This window comes from Vulpes lagopus, chromosome 21 (assembly GCF_018345385.1).
Source record: "Vulpes lagopus strain Blue_001 chromosome 21, ASM1834538v1, whole genome shotgun sequence".
Classification (NCBI taxonomy): Eukaryota; Metazoa; Chordata; class Mammalia; order Carnivora; family Canidae; genus Vulpes; species Vulpes lagopus.
Window position 1 is genome coordinate 19,202,036 of NC_054844.1, and position 15,160 is coordinate 19,217,195.

General features: G+C 34.5%; 1 protein-coding gene across 4 annotated transcripts in view; it reads left to right on the forward strand.

The window, feature by feature from the left end:
• Positions 1 to 15,160, forward strand: part of SLCO1C1 (solute carrier organic anion transporter family member 1C1) — a 59,137-nt gene that overhangs the window by 12,477 nt on the left and 31,500 nt on the right. For all 4 annotated transcript variants that reach the window (XM_041735386.1, XM_041735388.1, XM_041735389.1 and 1 more), the window contains 2 exons: positions 5,284 to 5,416; positions 14,084 to 14,208. In XM_041735386.1, coding sequence (XP_041591320.1) covers positions 5,284 to 5,416; positions 14,084 to 14,208 — 258 coding nt within the window. The remainder of the gene's footprint in view (positions 1 to 5,283; positions 5,417 to 14,083; positions 14,209 to 15,160) is intronic.

A 15,160-nucleotide genomic window follows, 5' to 3' on the forward strand; every position in this document is an offset into this window, starting at 1 on the left:
AGCCTTGCATGCCTGGGATAAATCCCACTTGGTCATGGTCTTTAATTCTATATATTGTGGAATATGATTTGCTGATATTTTGTTGAGAATTTTTACACATGTGTTCATGAGTGATACTGGTTTGTAGGGATTTTTATTTTGTCTGATTTTGCCATTACAGTAATGCTAGCCTCATAGAAATGATTTAGGAAATTTCCCCTATGCTTCTATCTTTCAAAAGAGATTATGGAGAATTAATATAATTTTTATATTAACTGCTGGGTAAAATTCACCAGTGAATCTGGGCCTGGTGCTTTGTATTTTAGGAGGTTATTAATTATTGATTCAATTTCTATAAAGCTATAGGCCTGTTCATATTATCTATTAATTCTTAGGAGGATTTGGCAGATTTTGCCTTTCAAGTAATTGGCCCATTTTATTTAGGTTATCAGATTTGTAAGCATAGAGTTGTTCATAGTACTCCTATATTATCTTTTTTAATATCCACAAAATTTATAGTAATGTCTCCCTTTCGTAATGATAATTAGTTTCTTCTCTCTTTTTTTTTTTTCTTGACTAGAGCTTAATTGTTTTATTGATGTTTTCAACGAATTGTCTTTTGGTTTTGCTGATTTTCTCTTCTGAGTTTCTGTTTTCAATTTCATTTATATCTGCTCTAATTTTATTATGTCTTTCCTTCTACCTACTTTATATTTAATTGGCTCTTCTTTTTCTAGTTTCCTAGGTGGAAACATTACCAATTTTAGATTTTTCTTCTTTTCTAATATATGCATTCAATGCTGAATTTCCTTCTATCATTGTTTTTACAGCAATAGTTATTTTGTTGCAATTCCTATTTAGTAATTCCTAGAATATTAGAATAGTACTAATATCTAATGTTATCTGTATGTAGCAATCTTGTTGAATTTCTTAATTTTTTAAAATTTGAGTATAATTGACCCACAATGTTACATTAGTTTCAGGTGTACAACTTAGTGATTTGACAAGTTTATAATTTATGCTATGTTCACCACAGTGTAGCTACCATCTGCTCCACTACATCACTATTATAATATCATTAACTGTATTCCTTACACTGTGCCTTTTGTTCCTATGACTTATTCATTCCATAACTTGGAAGCCTATATCTCCTTCTCTCCTTCACTCATTTTGCCCAACCATCCCACCTCTCTGGCAATCTTCAGTTTGTTCTCTGTATTTAAATATCTGCTTCTGTTTTTGTTTATTCATCTTATAAGTGGAATCGTATGGTATTTGTCTTTCTCAGTCTAACTTATTTCACTTATAGGTTTATCCATGTTGTCCCAAAAGGCATGACCTCATCCTTTTTATGGCTGCATAATATTCAAGTGTGTGTGTGTGTGTGTGTGTGTGTGTGCGCGCGCACACACACACACTTCCTCTTCTTATCCATTCATTTATGAATGGGCATTCAGGTTGACATTTGGGTTGCTTCCATATCTTAGCTATTATAAATAATGCTGCAATAAACATAGTGGTGCATATATCTTTTTAAACTACTGTTTTCATTTTCTTTGGGTAAAAATACCCAATAGTGAAGCTATTGGATCATATGGCTTTTCTATTTTAAATTTCTTGAGAAACCTGCATACTGCTTTCCACCATGGCTGTACCAATTTTCCTTCCCATTAACAATTTCTTTTTCTCCACATCCTTGCAACATTTGTTACTGTTTCCCATTTTGATTTTTGCCATTCGACTGGCATAAGGTGATACCTCATTGTGGTTTTGAATTGCGTTTCCCTGACTAGAGATGTTGAGCATGTTTTCTTATGTCTGTTGGCAATCTGTATGTCTTCTTTGGAAAAGTTATTCGGTCCTCTGCCCATTTTTAAATCAGTTTCTTTTTATGGTGTTGAGTTATATAAGTTCCTTATATATTTTGGATATTAACCCTTATCAGATATATCATTTGCAAGTATTTTCTCCCATTGAGTGGGTTTCCTTTTTGTTTCATTAATAGTTTCCTTTTCTGTGCAAAAGCTTTTTATTTTGATAGAATCCCAATAGTTTATTTTAGCTTTTTTGTTCTCTTATGTGAGGAGACATTAGAAAAATCTTATTACAGGGATCCCTGGGTGGCCCAGCGGTTTGGTGCCTGCCTTTGGCCCAGGGCGTGATCCTGGAGACCCGGGATCGAATCCCACGTCGGGCTCCCAGTGCATGGAGCCTGCTTCTCCCTCTGCCTGTGTCTCTGCCTCTCTCTCTCTCTCTCTCTGTGTGACTATCATAAATAAATAAAAATTAAAAAAAAAAAAGAAAAATCTTATTACAGCCTATGTCAAAAAAATTAGTACTTATGTTCTATTTTAAGATTTTTATGATTTCAGATCATGTAGGTCTTTAATACATTTTGAGTGTATAGAAATGCCACTGATTTCTGGGTATTAATTTTGTATCCTGCCACTTTACTGAATTTGTTTATTACTTCTAGTAGTTTTTTGTGCAGTCTTTAGGATTTTCTATATATAGTATAAATGTATGTTAATTTTAATTGATTATAGATACTGTAGAGTTTTCTTTTTGTAGATGCTATAGAGTTTTCCGAATAGGCAATCAGATTGTCTGAAACAGAAGTCAGTTTTATATTATTCTTTCCAATTCTAGGTCTGCTATTTCTTGTTCTTGCCATGTTGTATTGGCCTCAGTACTATGTTAAATAGAAACAATGACAGTGGGTATTCTTTTCTCATATCTGACCTTAATGAAAATGCTTTTACAATTTCACCATTAATTAATATGTGTGCTCTGTAGTTTGGTAGATATGCTTTAAAAGCTAATTTGCTCAACTATTCTTCTCATAAGTGAGTGGTTAATTATATTGGATGCTTTTACTATATCTTTTAAGATAACAATGGACTTTTTCTCCTATCATTTAAAACAATGATTAAGTTAACTTTTTTTTTTTCTTATTTGGTGATACCCTTGCACTTCCAGAACAAATTGCATTTAGTCTTTTCTTTCATTGTCCTTCTCTTGTTTTGGTTTCAACAGTATATAAGTCTTATGAGTTGGGTGGCTTTCTTTTCTGTTATCTAAATACTTTTTTTATATAGAGGGCAAGAGAGAAGAAGAAGAAAGAGAAGGGGGGGGAATAATCTGTTACTCAAGGTTTTAGTAAAACAATTTTAAAATACTATGGATCTATTATTGTCTTTTCCAGAGGCTAGTGGTAATAGATGTTATTTTTTGATATCCAATTTAATTGTTTAAAGATTATCATCATTTATTTTCTTCTTTTTTCATCATTTATTTTCTATTTGTATCTTCTGAAAACTCAGAAAGGATACTAAGTATAGAAAGCAAAAACTCTATGTATATTACAGATGTTGAAATGGTATTATGTAGTCTGGCATACCCCCTAATATAGCACAGAAACAGCCTTAAACATGAGTCTTATTGCGAGGTGTTGGTGGTTTGGGAGTTGGGAGGATAGGTGATTTTGGTTGCAGGGATACATCACCTATAAGCTGAAGGTCAGCTTTCAATATACTTTGGTTTATTAACTGTGACACATTAACAAAAATATAGACATAATATCAATGTAATTTGATACAAAATTTCTTCTGCTAAATGCTTAAATATCAATTGAGAAATCTCATATTCAAAGTTTTGTTTTGTTTTGTTGTTTTTTTCCTGTGAAAATTAAAAGAAGCTTAATTCTTTCTGGAGCCATAAAACCTAGAGTCACAAATTAGCCTGCAAGCTAATTTTCTTTCTGTCATTATTGTCCTCAAGGCTATAAAAATTGCTGCTCTTTTTGCACTTGACTAAAGCTGGCAATGTGAACAAACAGTAGTAAAGTAGATGATTACTTACAGATGTAAGCAAACATACTCTTGCTAGAAAATTGGAAACACTGAAGAGAGCATCAAAGCAATGCTACCCATAAGCCATCACAATCAATTGCTGGCAAATTGCTAAGTTCTTACTCTATCTAACACTGCAGTTTTACAAGACTATTCCAAATGCAAAGAGCTGAAACTTTAAAAGCCCTTTGAAATCTAAGATCCTAAACAATGTTTATCAAAGCATATTCCAAGAACCATTTCCATCAGCACATTTGAGCTGGTGTTAAAAATGCAGATTTCTTGGCCTACCTCTAGATCCATGGAATGAGAAACTGTTGAGAACTTCCAAGATTCTGCATTTTTAAGGTTTCTGTTTCCTTCACCACGTCTTTCCTGTATTTTTGTGTACAGAAAAATATGAGGACATTTTCCCTAAAGCATATTTAATCACTCATGACCATCATCAACAAAAAGTAATTTATTATATGCTTCATTAGAGGCTTTTTGTAAAAGCATAATTTCTGCCTTTAAAAAAAATTCATAAATTATTTTTTTAATGGAAATTTTATATTTCAGACAGTTCGGATTATAAGTAAACATTGAGGAGCACTTGGGTGGCTCATGGGACACCTGAGTGGCTCAGTGGTTGATAATCTGCCTTCAGCTCAAGTTGTGATCCTGGGGTTCTGGAATTGAATCCCATATCAATTCCAGAAGCAGGAAGCCTGCTTCTACTTCTGCTATGTCTTTGCCACTTTCTGTGTCTCTCATGAATACATAAATAAAATCTTCAAAAAAAAAAAAACCATTGAGGTTATATAACTAGTATATTCCTAAAGTTTGCTTATGTGAAGTAATTTTTACCTCTGTTTTGAGTCTTTTGTAAAAAGCATATAACAAATTGTAAAGTATCTTAGTATTAATATGAATTTCATAATTTTATTTCATAAAATGAAGTATAGTTGTACTTCTTTTACTTTTTCTGTGATGAATGCCTGCTAAAGCTAGAGTATATAATGTTTGTTTCAAGAGCAAATGGGAAACTGATGAAAGTTTTAATAGAAAATATTAATGAATGAGGAAACAATAATAAAATTCACTTCAAAATCACTAAGAAAAATTTAAGACCGCAACCAAAAGAGCCCTTCTACAATTTGATTAACTGATAAAACACTTTAAAAGGACAAATAATTAGGGTGAATGAAAATGAGGTAGTAGTGTTGGTAATTAAAGTATTTTGATAAATGGATGAGATAATTGAAGTAATGAGTATGCAGACAATTTCAAGAGTCATCTTAGATTAAAGCAAAGAAAGACAAAGGATGGAAAAGATGGTAGGGAGACAGTTTAGTTAAAACACACATTGCCAGACCTGCTATAGACATTTGTTCATTCAGTCATATTCATTTAGTTATGCTGATGACTTTTTCTAAGTTATTGAACTGATGAACATTTTATTCTTCACCCCAAGGGAATCTCTTAGTTATAACATTTGTAAGCTACTTTGGATCCAAACTTCACAGGCCAAAAATAATCGGAATAGGGTGCCTAATCATGGGAGTTGGAACATTGCTCATTGCAATGCCACAGTTCTTCATGCAGAGGTAAGTCTAAAACAATTATCTTTTCTTGCTTTAACCAATTGTATTCCTCCCTTTTTATAGTTGCAATTAATTATTTAAATTTAAGAAAATGACACATGGCTTAAAGTATAATAATATTATCTTATTTTTGCTATATTCTCTTTGGGCAAAATTTCAGAATACTTAAAATTTTACTTAAAATTCAATTTACCTGTGGATGTAAAATGAGTAAAAAAATTAATATATTGTGGCAAATGTCAAATGGATGTCAAAGGGGTAATGAGTGAATGCTACTAACAATGTCCTGGATAATTTCAGTGGCAGATCATTGACTTAAGGATATATTATCAATTCAAATAACTATTCAGTGTCCAAATACTATCTAACAGAACTTTCTCAATAGGAGTATGGTGTGTGTATTCTTTAACCCTGACGTCTACTTTGGGTACTTTTGCTGGTAATTCTGTTAAAATTTGCATACAACTTCAGTAGTTCCAAAGGTTTTCACCATTATTATATCATTCTATCTTTACCTGTGAAGTAGAAGAGCATAGTTTGGAGATTCCTGGGTGGCTCAGCAGTTTAGTGCCTGCCTTCAGCCCAGGGCATGATCCTGGGGTCCTGGGATCAAGTCCCACATCAGGCTCCTTGCATGGAGCCTGCTTCTCCCTCTGCCTGTGTCTCTGCCTCTCTCTGTGTGTCTCTCATGAATTAATAAATAAAATCTTTTTAAAAATGTTTAAAAAAGAGCATAGTTTATCTTTTTATTTTACTGTCTGCTGACTTTCTCAAGGTTAGCTGTCTTATAATTATAGAACTAGAATCCTAAAACAGGTATTCTGACTTCTTTATGCATATCCATGTTGTCTTCCATGTCCGTGGTTACCTATTGCTAACTGAGAGAAGTGACTATCTACAGGTTTTGAAGCAAGATAACATTTGTAAAAATTATATATCAAATCATACTTTGATTATTGCTCACTCCAGATCATTATATCATGACATTTTAGAGCTGGAGAGACTTAGATATGATATAGTCCCAACTTTTTCTTGGAATCCCAAGTTACATACATAAATATAGTCAGATTTTTGCCTCCATAGGCAATCTATAAAGGTAGTACACAGAATCCTCTGTGTGGAATCTTTTCTACTTATTTGTATAGTTTTCCTGGCCACTTCATTTTTAGTTGGAGAGAGATCTATGGCTTCAGAACCTCTACCTACTCTTTGGACACCTACCCAGCCTCCTTTCCACAGGACAAAAGTTTCCTTTAGATCACTGAGGTTCTACAAAAGTGCTGTCGAGAGCCAGTGAATAAGGAATTGGTCTTCACTCTGCCCAATCCCTGCTTGACCAATAACCATGCCACTATTATGTGTTCTGATCACTGAGCCCTCATGCAACACTTTACTTAAGGGGATAAAAAGACTTCCATTACAAAAAAAAATAAAAATCTGAAAGCAGTTGCAGAGAATAAATAAACCCTTGATTCTTGGCATAACTCATTCTGCAGTGGATCAATAACTTTCTATATGACCTTGGCCATCTTACTTAACCTTTCTAGGCCCCATTTGATCTATCCTAAAATAGATATTATAGGCATTAAAAATAATATCTAATTTAAAACAGCATTGGAAATATTAAAAGACACAGCTAAAATACCAAGTTTCCTGATGGAACTAGTAGCTGTGTAATTATTGTTAAGTATTGCTATCAATCCTCCTTAGATAATTGAGCCACCTGATTTTAACCAGAGACCAGCAATGGTTTGTTTTAAAGGTATTGCATTCAGAATAATAATCTTGTTACTTCAAGTTAATGACAAATATAAAATACTAGTGCAAGAAAATCAGAAGACCAGCCAGGCAGCCAGTCTAGGTCTGTCAAGCTGCTAGGGCTAACAGCCCTAGCCTGGCTGCTTAAGGATACCAGAGTCAAAGACAGATTTTTATATACTATGTTTATATATGTTTAAAGTTATATTTGTTAATCATTTTTCAGTGTCTGTGATTTACCTGGTACTGTGCCATGTAATGGGGCTACTTCAGTAAAAAAACAACAACAAAATGAAACAAAACAAACAAACAAACAAACAAAAAAAAATATATATATGCACAATTCTTTGCCCATGAAGTTTACTGTCTACTAAGGATTATTGTAATAACTTCTTTTCAACTTTTCAGAGCATGAATTGAGTACTTGTCCATAACATCATTTTTGATCTCTAAAAGACTACTATACTCTGTCTGCCTAGAAGAAATACCTTTGATGTCCAACAAAACATAGTATTTATCATGGGTATCAATTATTGAGGGCCTACCTCCAACTGCCTGTGTTTAACTTTATATGTGCCAGCTCACCTGACTCATGAATTTAACAAATATATGTTGGTCATTGTTCTAGATAATGGGAGTATAGTAGAGACAAAAATCTCTGCTCTCATGGATTTTATAAGGACACAGATAATAAACACATAAGTAATGATACAGTATGCCAGATAATGTTAAGTGCTATAGCGAAAAATAACATCCTGAAGACTCAAAAAGAGTATGTTGTGGGGAGGGAAGATTGCAGTTTAAAGTACAGTTGTCAGAGGATGGCTTACCAAGATGACAACACTTGGAAAAAACTAAAGGAAATGAAGGGGAGAGCCTTGAAGATACCCGGGGAAGAAAGATTCTGTGCTGATTGAATGGTGAATGTAAAGTTCCTAGAGCAAGAGGGAGAATAGTATGTGGGTGAACTGGAGGGAGGCTAGATCTGGAGTGGGGTGAGCAAGGCGAAAGATTAAAGGGAAAAGGAGAAGCTGTCAAGGTTGTTTCTCAACTTTGATGGACATTTGAATCACCTGAGGCTCTTGGTAGACTGTAGATTCTGAGTTAGTATCCCTCCCATATGATTTGGTTTCAGTTCATGCTGCAAACCTCACCTTGAGTGGTAAAGTTGCAAACCATTGTGATGATCTCAGCTTCTTTTTGGAATGAGATGGAAAGCCACTGGAGTGCTTTGAGCAGAATGACATGACCTCACCTACATTTGTTTAAGGGTCATGCAGACTACTACTTGGAAAAATAACTCTGGTGCAGGAAACTTGGAAGTAGAGAGACTATTTATGAAGCTATTGTATCAGAGTCAAGATTGTGTCAGAGTTTTAATCCAGGTCAGAACTAAAATCCCAGATTTAAAAGCATTTAAATCACTGGTGGTCCCCTATTTAATTACTTCTCTGTCTCCTTATCCAACAGAGCCTAAATAGGCAAGGCTACATGGTTACCCCCATCTTACCACTAAGAAGATTGAAATCTGAAGAGATTAATTGATTTTTCTACAGTGTCATATATAGTAATTAGTGACAAAGGAGGCACTTGCATAGAAGTCCATTACCCAAAATCTAAACAATTGTTATGCCTACACAGTTGTATTTTTATAGAATGAATTGAGGAACCTCAAATAATTTAAAATTTTCAAAATATTATGTAATCACTATAGATATTTTAAGATCCTTGGCCTACTGCTTCAGGGATTCACTATATTATTTCTGGCCAATCATAATAAAGCAAGTGGACAAGAACATTCAAATTCATTACTTAGTAAATATACTATCACTACACTAAATGTATCTTTAAAAGATTTAAAGGGAGACATCCATAATGCTAATGCTAAAGAGAAAAACAATCATGTTTAAAACAATATTAAAAACTTGAGACTCAAAGACATATTGTCTTCTTATACTTGGAAGTGTTGACAGAAAAATCACTCTAGAATCTAGAAGTAATAACAAAAACAAGAGACCCAGGATCGAGTCCCACATCGGGCTCCCTGCATGAAGCCTGCTTCTCCCTCTGCCTGTGCCTGTGCCTCTCTCTCTCTCTCTCTGTCTCTCATGATTAAATAAATAAAATCTTAAAAAAAAAAGTAATAACAGTAGGGGACTTTAACCCCTCACTTACATCAATGGACAAATCATCTAAACAGAAAACAAATTCAGAAACAATGGCTTTGAATCACACCCTGAACCATATGGACTTAACAAGTATATTCAGAATATTTTATCCTAAAACAGCAGAGTATACATTCTTTTCAAGTGCACATAGAACATTCTTCCAAGGGACACCTGGGTGGCTCTGTGGTTGAGCATCTGCCTTCAGCTCAGGGTGTGATCCCAGGGTCCTAGGATCAAGTCCCACATCAGATTTCCCATAAGGAACCTACTTCTCCCTCTGCCTATGTTTTTGCCTTTCTTTCTGTAGCTCTCATGAATAAATAAATAAACTCTTTACAAAAAATTCTTCAGAATAGATCACATATTAGGTCACAAATCAGGCCTCAACAAATACAAAAAGACTGAAATCATACTATGCGCCTTTTCTGACCACAATACTATGAAACTAAAAGTTAACCACAAGAAAAAAATCTGGAAAGACCACAAATACATGGAGATTAAATGACATGCTACTAAACAATGAATGAGTCAACTAGGAAACCAAAAAGGAAGTGTAAAAAAAAATACAAGGAAACAAATGAAAATGAAAACACGGTGGTCCAAAATTTTCAAGATGCAGCAAAAGCTATTCTAAGGGGGAAGTATAGAACAATAAAGGCCTACCTCAAGAAGCAAGAAAAATTTCAAACAACCTAACCTTACACCTAAAGGAGCTAGAAAAAGATCAATAAATGAAACCTAATGCCAACAGAAGGAGGGAAATAAATAATAAAGAGCAGGAATAAATGATATAGAAACTAAAAAAAAAAAAAAACAATAGAATGGATCAGTGAAACCAGGAGCTGGTTGAAAATTAATATTAATAAACCTATAGCTAGACTTCTAAAAAAAGAAAAGAGAAAGGACCCAAATAAATAAAATCACAAGAGAGGGGAAATAACCAACAGCACAGAAATACAAATAATTATAGGAGAATATTATGAAAAACTATATACCACAAATTGGACAACCTAAAGTAGATAAATTCCTAGAAATATATAAATTACTAAAACTGAACCAGGAAGAAATGGAAAACTTGAATAGACCTATTACCAGTTAAGAAACTGAATTAGTAATCACAAACCTCCCAAAAACAAAAGTCCAGGGCCAGATGGCTTCACAGGGGAATTCTACTGAACTTTTAAAGAAACGTTAATACCTATTATTCTCAAACTATTCCAAAAAATAGAAAAGGAAGGAAAACTTCCAAATTCATTCTATAAGGCCAGGAATCCCCTGATATCAAAACCAGACAAAAACTTATCTAAAACAGGGAACTACTGGCCAATATCTCTAATGAACATGGACGCAAAAATTCTTAATAAAATACTAGCAAAACCAATATGTTATAAAAATTGTTCACCACAATCAAATGTGATTTATTCCTGGTTCAATATTAACAAATCAATGTGTAATACACTGCATTAATAAAAGGATAAGAACCATATGATTATTTCAGTAGATGCAAAAAAAGCATTTGTCAAAGTACAACATCCATTCATGGTAAAAATCCTCAACGAAGTGAGTTTAGAGGGAACTTATCTCAACATAATGAAGGCCATCTATGAAAAACCCACAGTAGAATCCTCAATGGAGAAAAACTGACAGCTTTTCCTGTATGATCATGAGTAAGACAGGGATATCCTCTCTTAACACTTTTATTCAGTATGATACTGGGACTCCTAGCTACAGCAATCAGACAACAACAACAAAAATAAAAGGCATGAAAAAAAAAATAAAATAAAAGGCATGCAGATTGTCAAGGAAGAAGTCAAACTTTCACTATTTGCAAACATCATAGTACTCTATATAGAAAACCTGAAAGACCAAAGAACTGCTAGAACTGATAAACAAATTCAGTAAAGTGGCAGGATCCAAAATCAATATACAGAAATCTGTTGCATTTCTATTCACTAATAATGAAGTAGAAGAGAAAGAAGTTAAGGAATCAATCCCATGCACGATTGCATCAAAATACTAAGATACCTAGGAATAAACCTAACCGAAAAGGTGAAAGACCTGCAATCTAAAAACTCTGATGAAAGAAATTGAAGATGACACAAAGAAATGAAAAGACATTGCATCCTTATAGATTGGAAGAACAAATATTGTTTAAATGTCTATACTACCCAAAGCAATCCACACATTTAATGCAATCCCTATCAAAATACCACCAGCATTTTTCTTTTTTTTTCCACTAGCATTTTTCAAAGAACTAGAATAAACTATGCTAAAACTTGTATGGAATCACAAAAGACCCCAAATAGCCAAAGCAACCTTGAAAAGGAAAAGCAGAGCCGGAGGCATCATAATTTTGGTCTTCAAGTTATATTACCAAGATATAGTGATCAAGACAGTATGGTGGTGGCACAAAAATATACACATGGAACAGTGAAACAGAATAGAAAACCCAGAAATTAACCCACAACTCTATGGTCAACTAAACTCTGACAGAGCAGAAAAGAATATCCAATGGGAAAAAAGACAGTGTCTTTAACATTAGGAAAACTGGACAGCAACATGGAAGAGAAAGAAACTTGACCACTTTCTTACACAATACACAAAAATAAACTCAAAATGGATTAAAGACCCAAATGTGAGACCTAAAACCAGAAAGATCCTAGAGGAGAACACAGGCAGTAACCTCTTTGATATCAGCCATAGCAACTTTTTACTAGATATGTCTCGTGGAGCAAGGGAAACAAAAGCAAAAATAAGGTACTGGGATTTCAGCAAAACAGAAAGCTTCTCAAGAGTGAAGGAAACAATCAACAAAACTAAAAGGCAATCTATGGAATGTATTTGCAAATGACATCTGATAAAGGTTAGTATCCAAAACATACAAAGAACTTATAAAACTCAACACTCAAAAAATGAATAATCCAATTTGAAAATAGGAAGAAGACATGAATAAACATTTTTCCAAAGAAGGCTTACAGATGGCCAACAGACTCATGCCAGGATGCTCAACATCACTGAACATCAGGGAAATACAAATCAAAACTGCAGTGACATATCATCTCACAGCTGTGAGAATGGCTAAAATCAACAGGACAGGAAAACAAGTGTTGATGAGGATGTGGAGAAAGGGGAACCCTGTTGCTCTATTGGTGAGAATGCAAACTGATGCAGCCACTGTGTGAAAAACTGTATGGAGGTTAAAAAAGTTAAAAAGAGAATGATCCCATGATCTAGTAATTGCACTACTAGGTATTTACCTAAAGGATATAAAAATACTGATTCAAAGGAATACATGCACCTCAGTGTTTATAGCAGCACTATCTATAATGGGCAAATATGGAAACACCTTAAGTGTCCATTGACAGATGAGTGTATAAGGAAGAGATGGTATAAACACAGAGAGAGAGAGAGAGAGAGAAAGAGAGAATATTAATCTCCCATCAAAAAGAATGAAGTTTTACCATTTGCAACAACATGGATGGAGCTAGAGAGTATTATGCTAAGTGAAATAAGTCAATTAGAGAAAGACAAATACCATATAATTTCACTTATGTGGAGATTAAGAAGCAAAATAAGTGGCCAAAGGGGAGAGAGAGGGAGGGAGGAAGAGAGCAAGGCAAACCAAAAAATAGACTCTTAACTCTAGAGAGCACACTTATGGTTACCAGAGTGGAAGTGGGAGGGGGATGGGTTAAATAGGTGAAGGGAAGTAAGGAGTACATGTGATGACCACTAGGTGTTGTAGGAAGTGTGGAATCACTATATTTTCCATTTGAAACAAATATTACACTATATGTTAATTAACTGGAATTTAAATAAAAACTTAAGAAACCAAAAAAACCCCCACATATCAGCAATGCAGTTCTACTAAATTTATAACTCTAAATACAGGGCAGCCCCAGTGGCTCAGTGGTTTAGCACCGCCTTCAGTCCAAGGTGTGATCCTGGAGACCCGTGGTAGAGTCCCATGTCGGGCTCCCTGCATGGAGCCCACTCCTCCCTCTGCCTGTGTCTCTGCCTCTCTCTCTCTCTCTCTCTCTCTCTCTCTCTCTCTGTCTCTCTGAATAAATAAAATATTTTTAAAAATAACTCTGTGGTGAAATACGGTGTGCAATACCATAGTTTTTAAAATTTAATTTTATTTAAATTCAATTAATTAACATGTATCATTAGTTTCAGAGGTGGAGTTCAATTATTCATCAGTTGCATATAACACCCAGTGCTCATCACATCACGTTCCTTCCTTAATACCCATCACCCAGTTACCCTATCCACCCCCACCTCCCCTCCAGCAGCCCTCAGTTTGTTTCCTATAGTTAAGAGACTCTATAAGAGACCCTTAACAATATCATAGTTTTAAAATTATTTCTCTTACACCAATTTAGGGGTAATCATAATTTTATCAAGTGTGAGATATGTTTTTTATTAGGGAAGCAGATGATTTATATTCATTTTTACATTAAAATGAACTCTTGTGAATGATTCTTACTTTTATTTTCTTTTACTATACTGGGTAACTGGTTCAGCTATGGTGGAAATGCCAATGAACCAGACTTTCTGGCAGACTCTCTGGCTCTCTCTTTAGGGTACTCTGCTGTTAAATGCTGGTTTGGTATTAGTGATTCAGACTCCGTTAGCTGCAAACTCAAACAGGTGTCCTAATGAATCATGTAGTATACATACAATATTTTTAGCATGATGTTAAATGAGTCTGTAGTAAAAAAAACAATTCTTTTTTGTACAGGTACAGATACGAAAAGTATTCTCCTTTCTCTAATTCCACTCTCAGCCTCTCTCCATGTCTCTTGGAATCAGACAGTCAATTACCTCAGTCGATTATAGAAAAATCACAGTCTAAAAGAAATGATGGTAAGATGACTTTTTTTACTTGATTAAGAAAGTTTTGGGTTTTTTTTACAAAGACTTTATATGGGCTTTATTATGGACAAACATTTAAATGTGTTTTTTTCTTCTGTCAAAAGATTTACTTAAATTGGGATACTATACTATAGTGCCATCAAAATTCCTAGAATATAAGGCAGTATATGATGAGATCTAAGAAAATATGCAGAGATTCAATTCTTAGCGAAAGGAGCATTAATTGCTGCTGACTGAGAATAGCTCTCAGTGGTTCCAAATAAGATGAACCATTAGATCAAGATAAAACTAGCTTAGAACATACAAATCTCAGGCCGTTGCTCAGATACAAAATAAATATATATTTTCCCCAAGATCTCAGTTGAACTTCTGTGTCCAGTCCCTTTTCATCAGAATGGCAAAAGTTTAATCTCAATTTTTCCCCCAACTTTCACCCTTTCCCCAGGGGTTGCCTACATTCTAGGGAGATTACATAATAGCAAAGGAAGTGGTTGTGGGAGGGGCCTCTTGGTATTATTGGTCCCTGGTCAATTTAGATATTTAAAATCCCTCTGGTCACAGTGTTTGGTCATATATGTCACTTTAGGGTCATCCTATGTCTACCTTTATGTTCTTTTTAACAAAGCTCTTTCTGATGCAAAGGTGACAGTCATGGAAACTTGGAAATAGTTCTATTTTCCACACACGACAGGATGTAGTGAATTTTGTTAGAATGTCTAAAGTTCCATATGGCTGACACATATTGTATGGCAGTGTATTGTATGAGCTACACTTGGGAACATGGGAATCATCTGGAAGCCCTTTGAAGAGCCAAAAGCAGGGATGTTTAGCCACAATGTACAGCTGTCTCATCTTTTGGATCTTGCTGCCTCCCTGGGCTCTAACTGGCCAAGGAGGCACAGGTTATCCCTGCTCATGGAGTACATAAATCTACCCACAGATG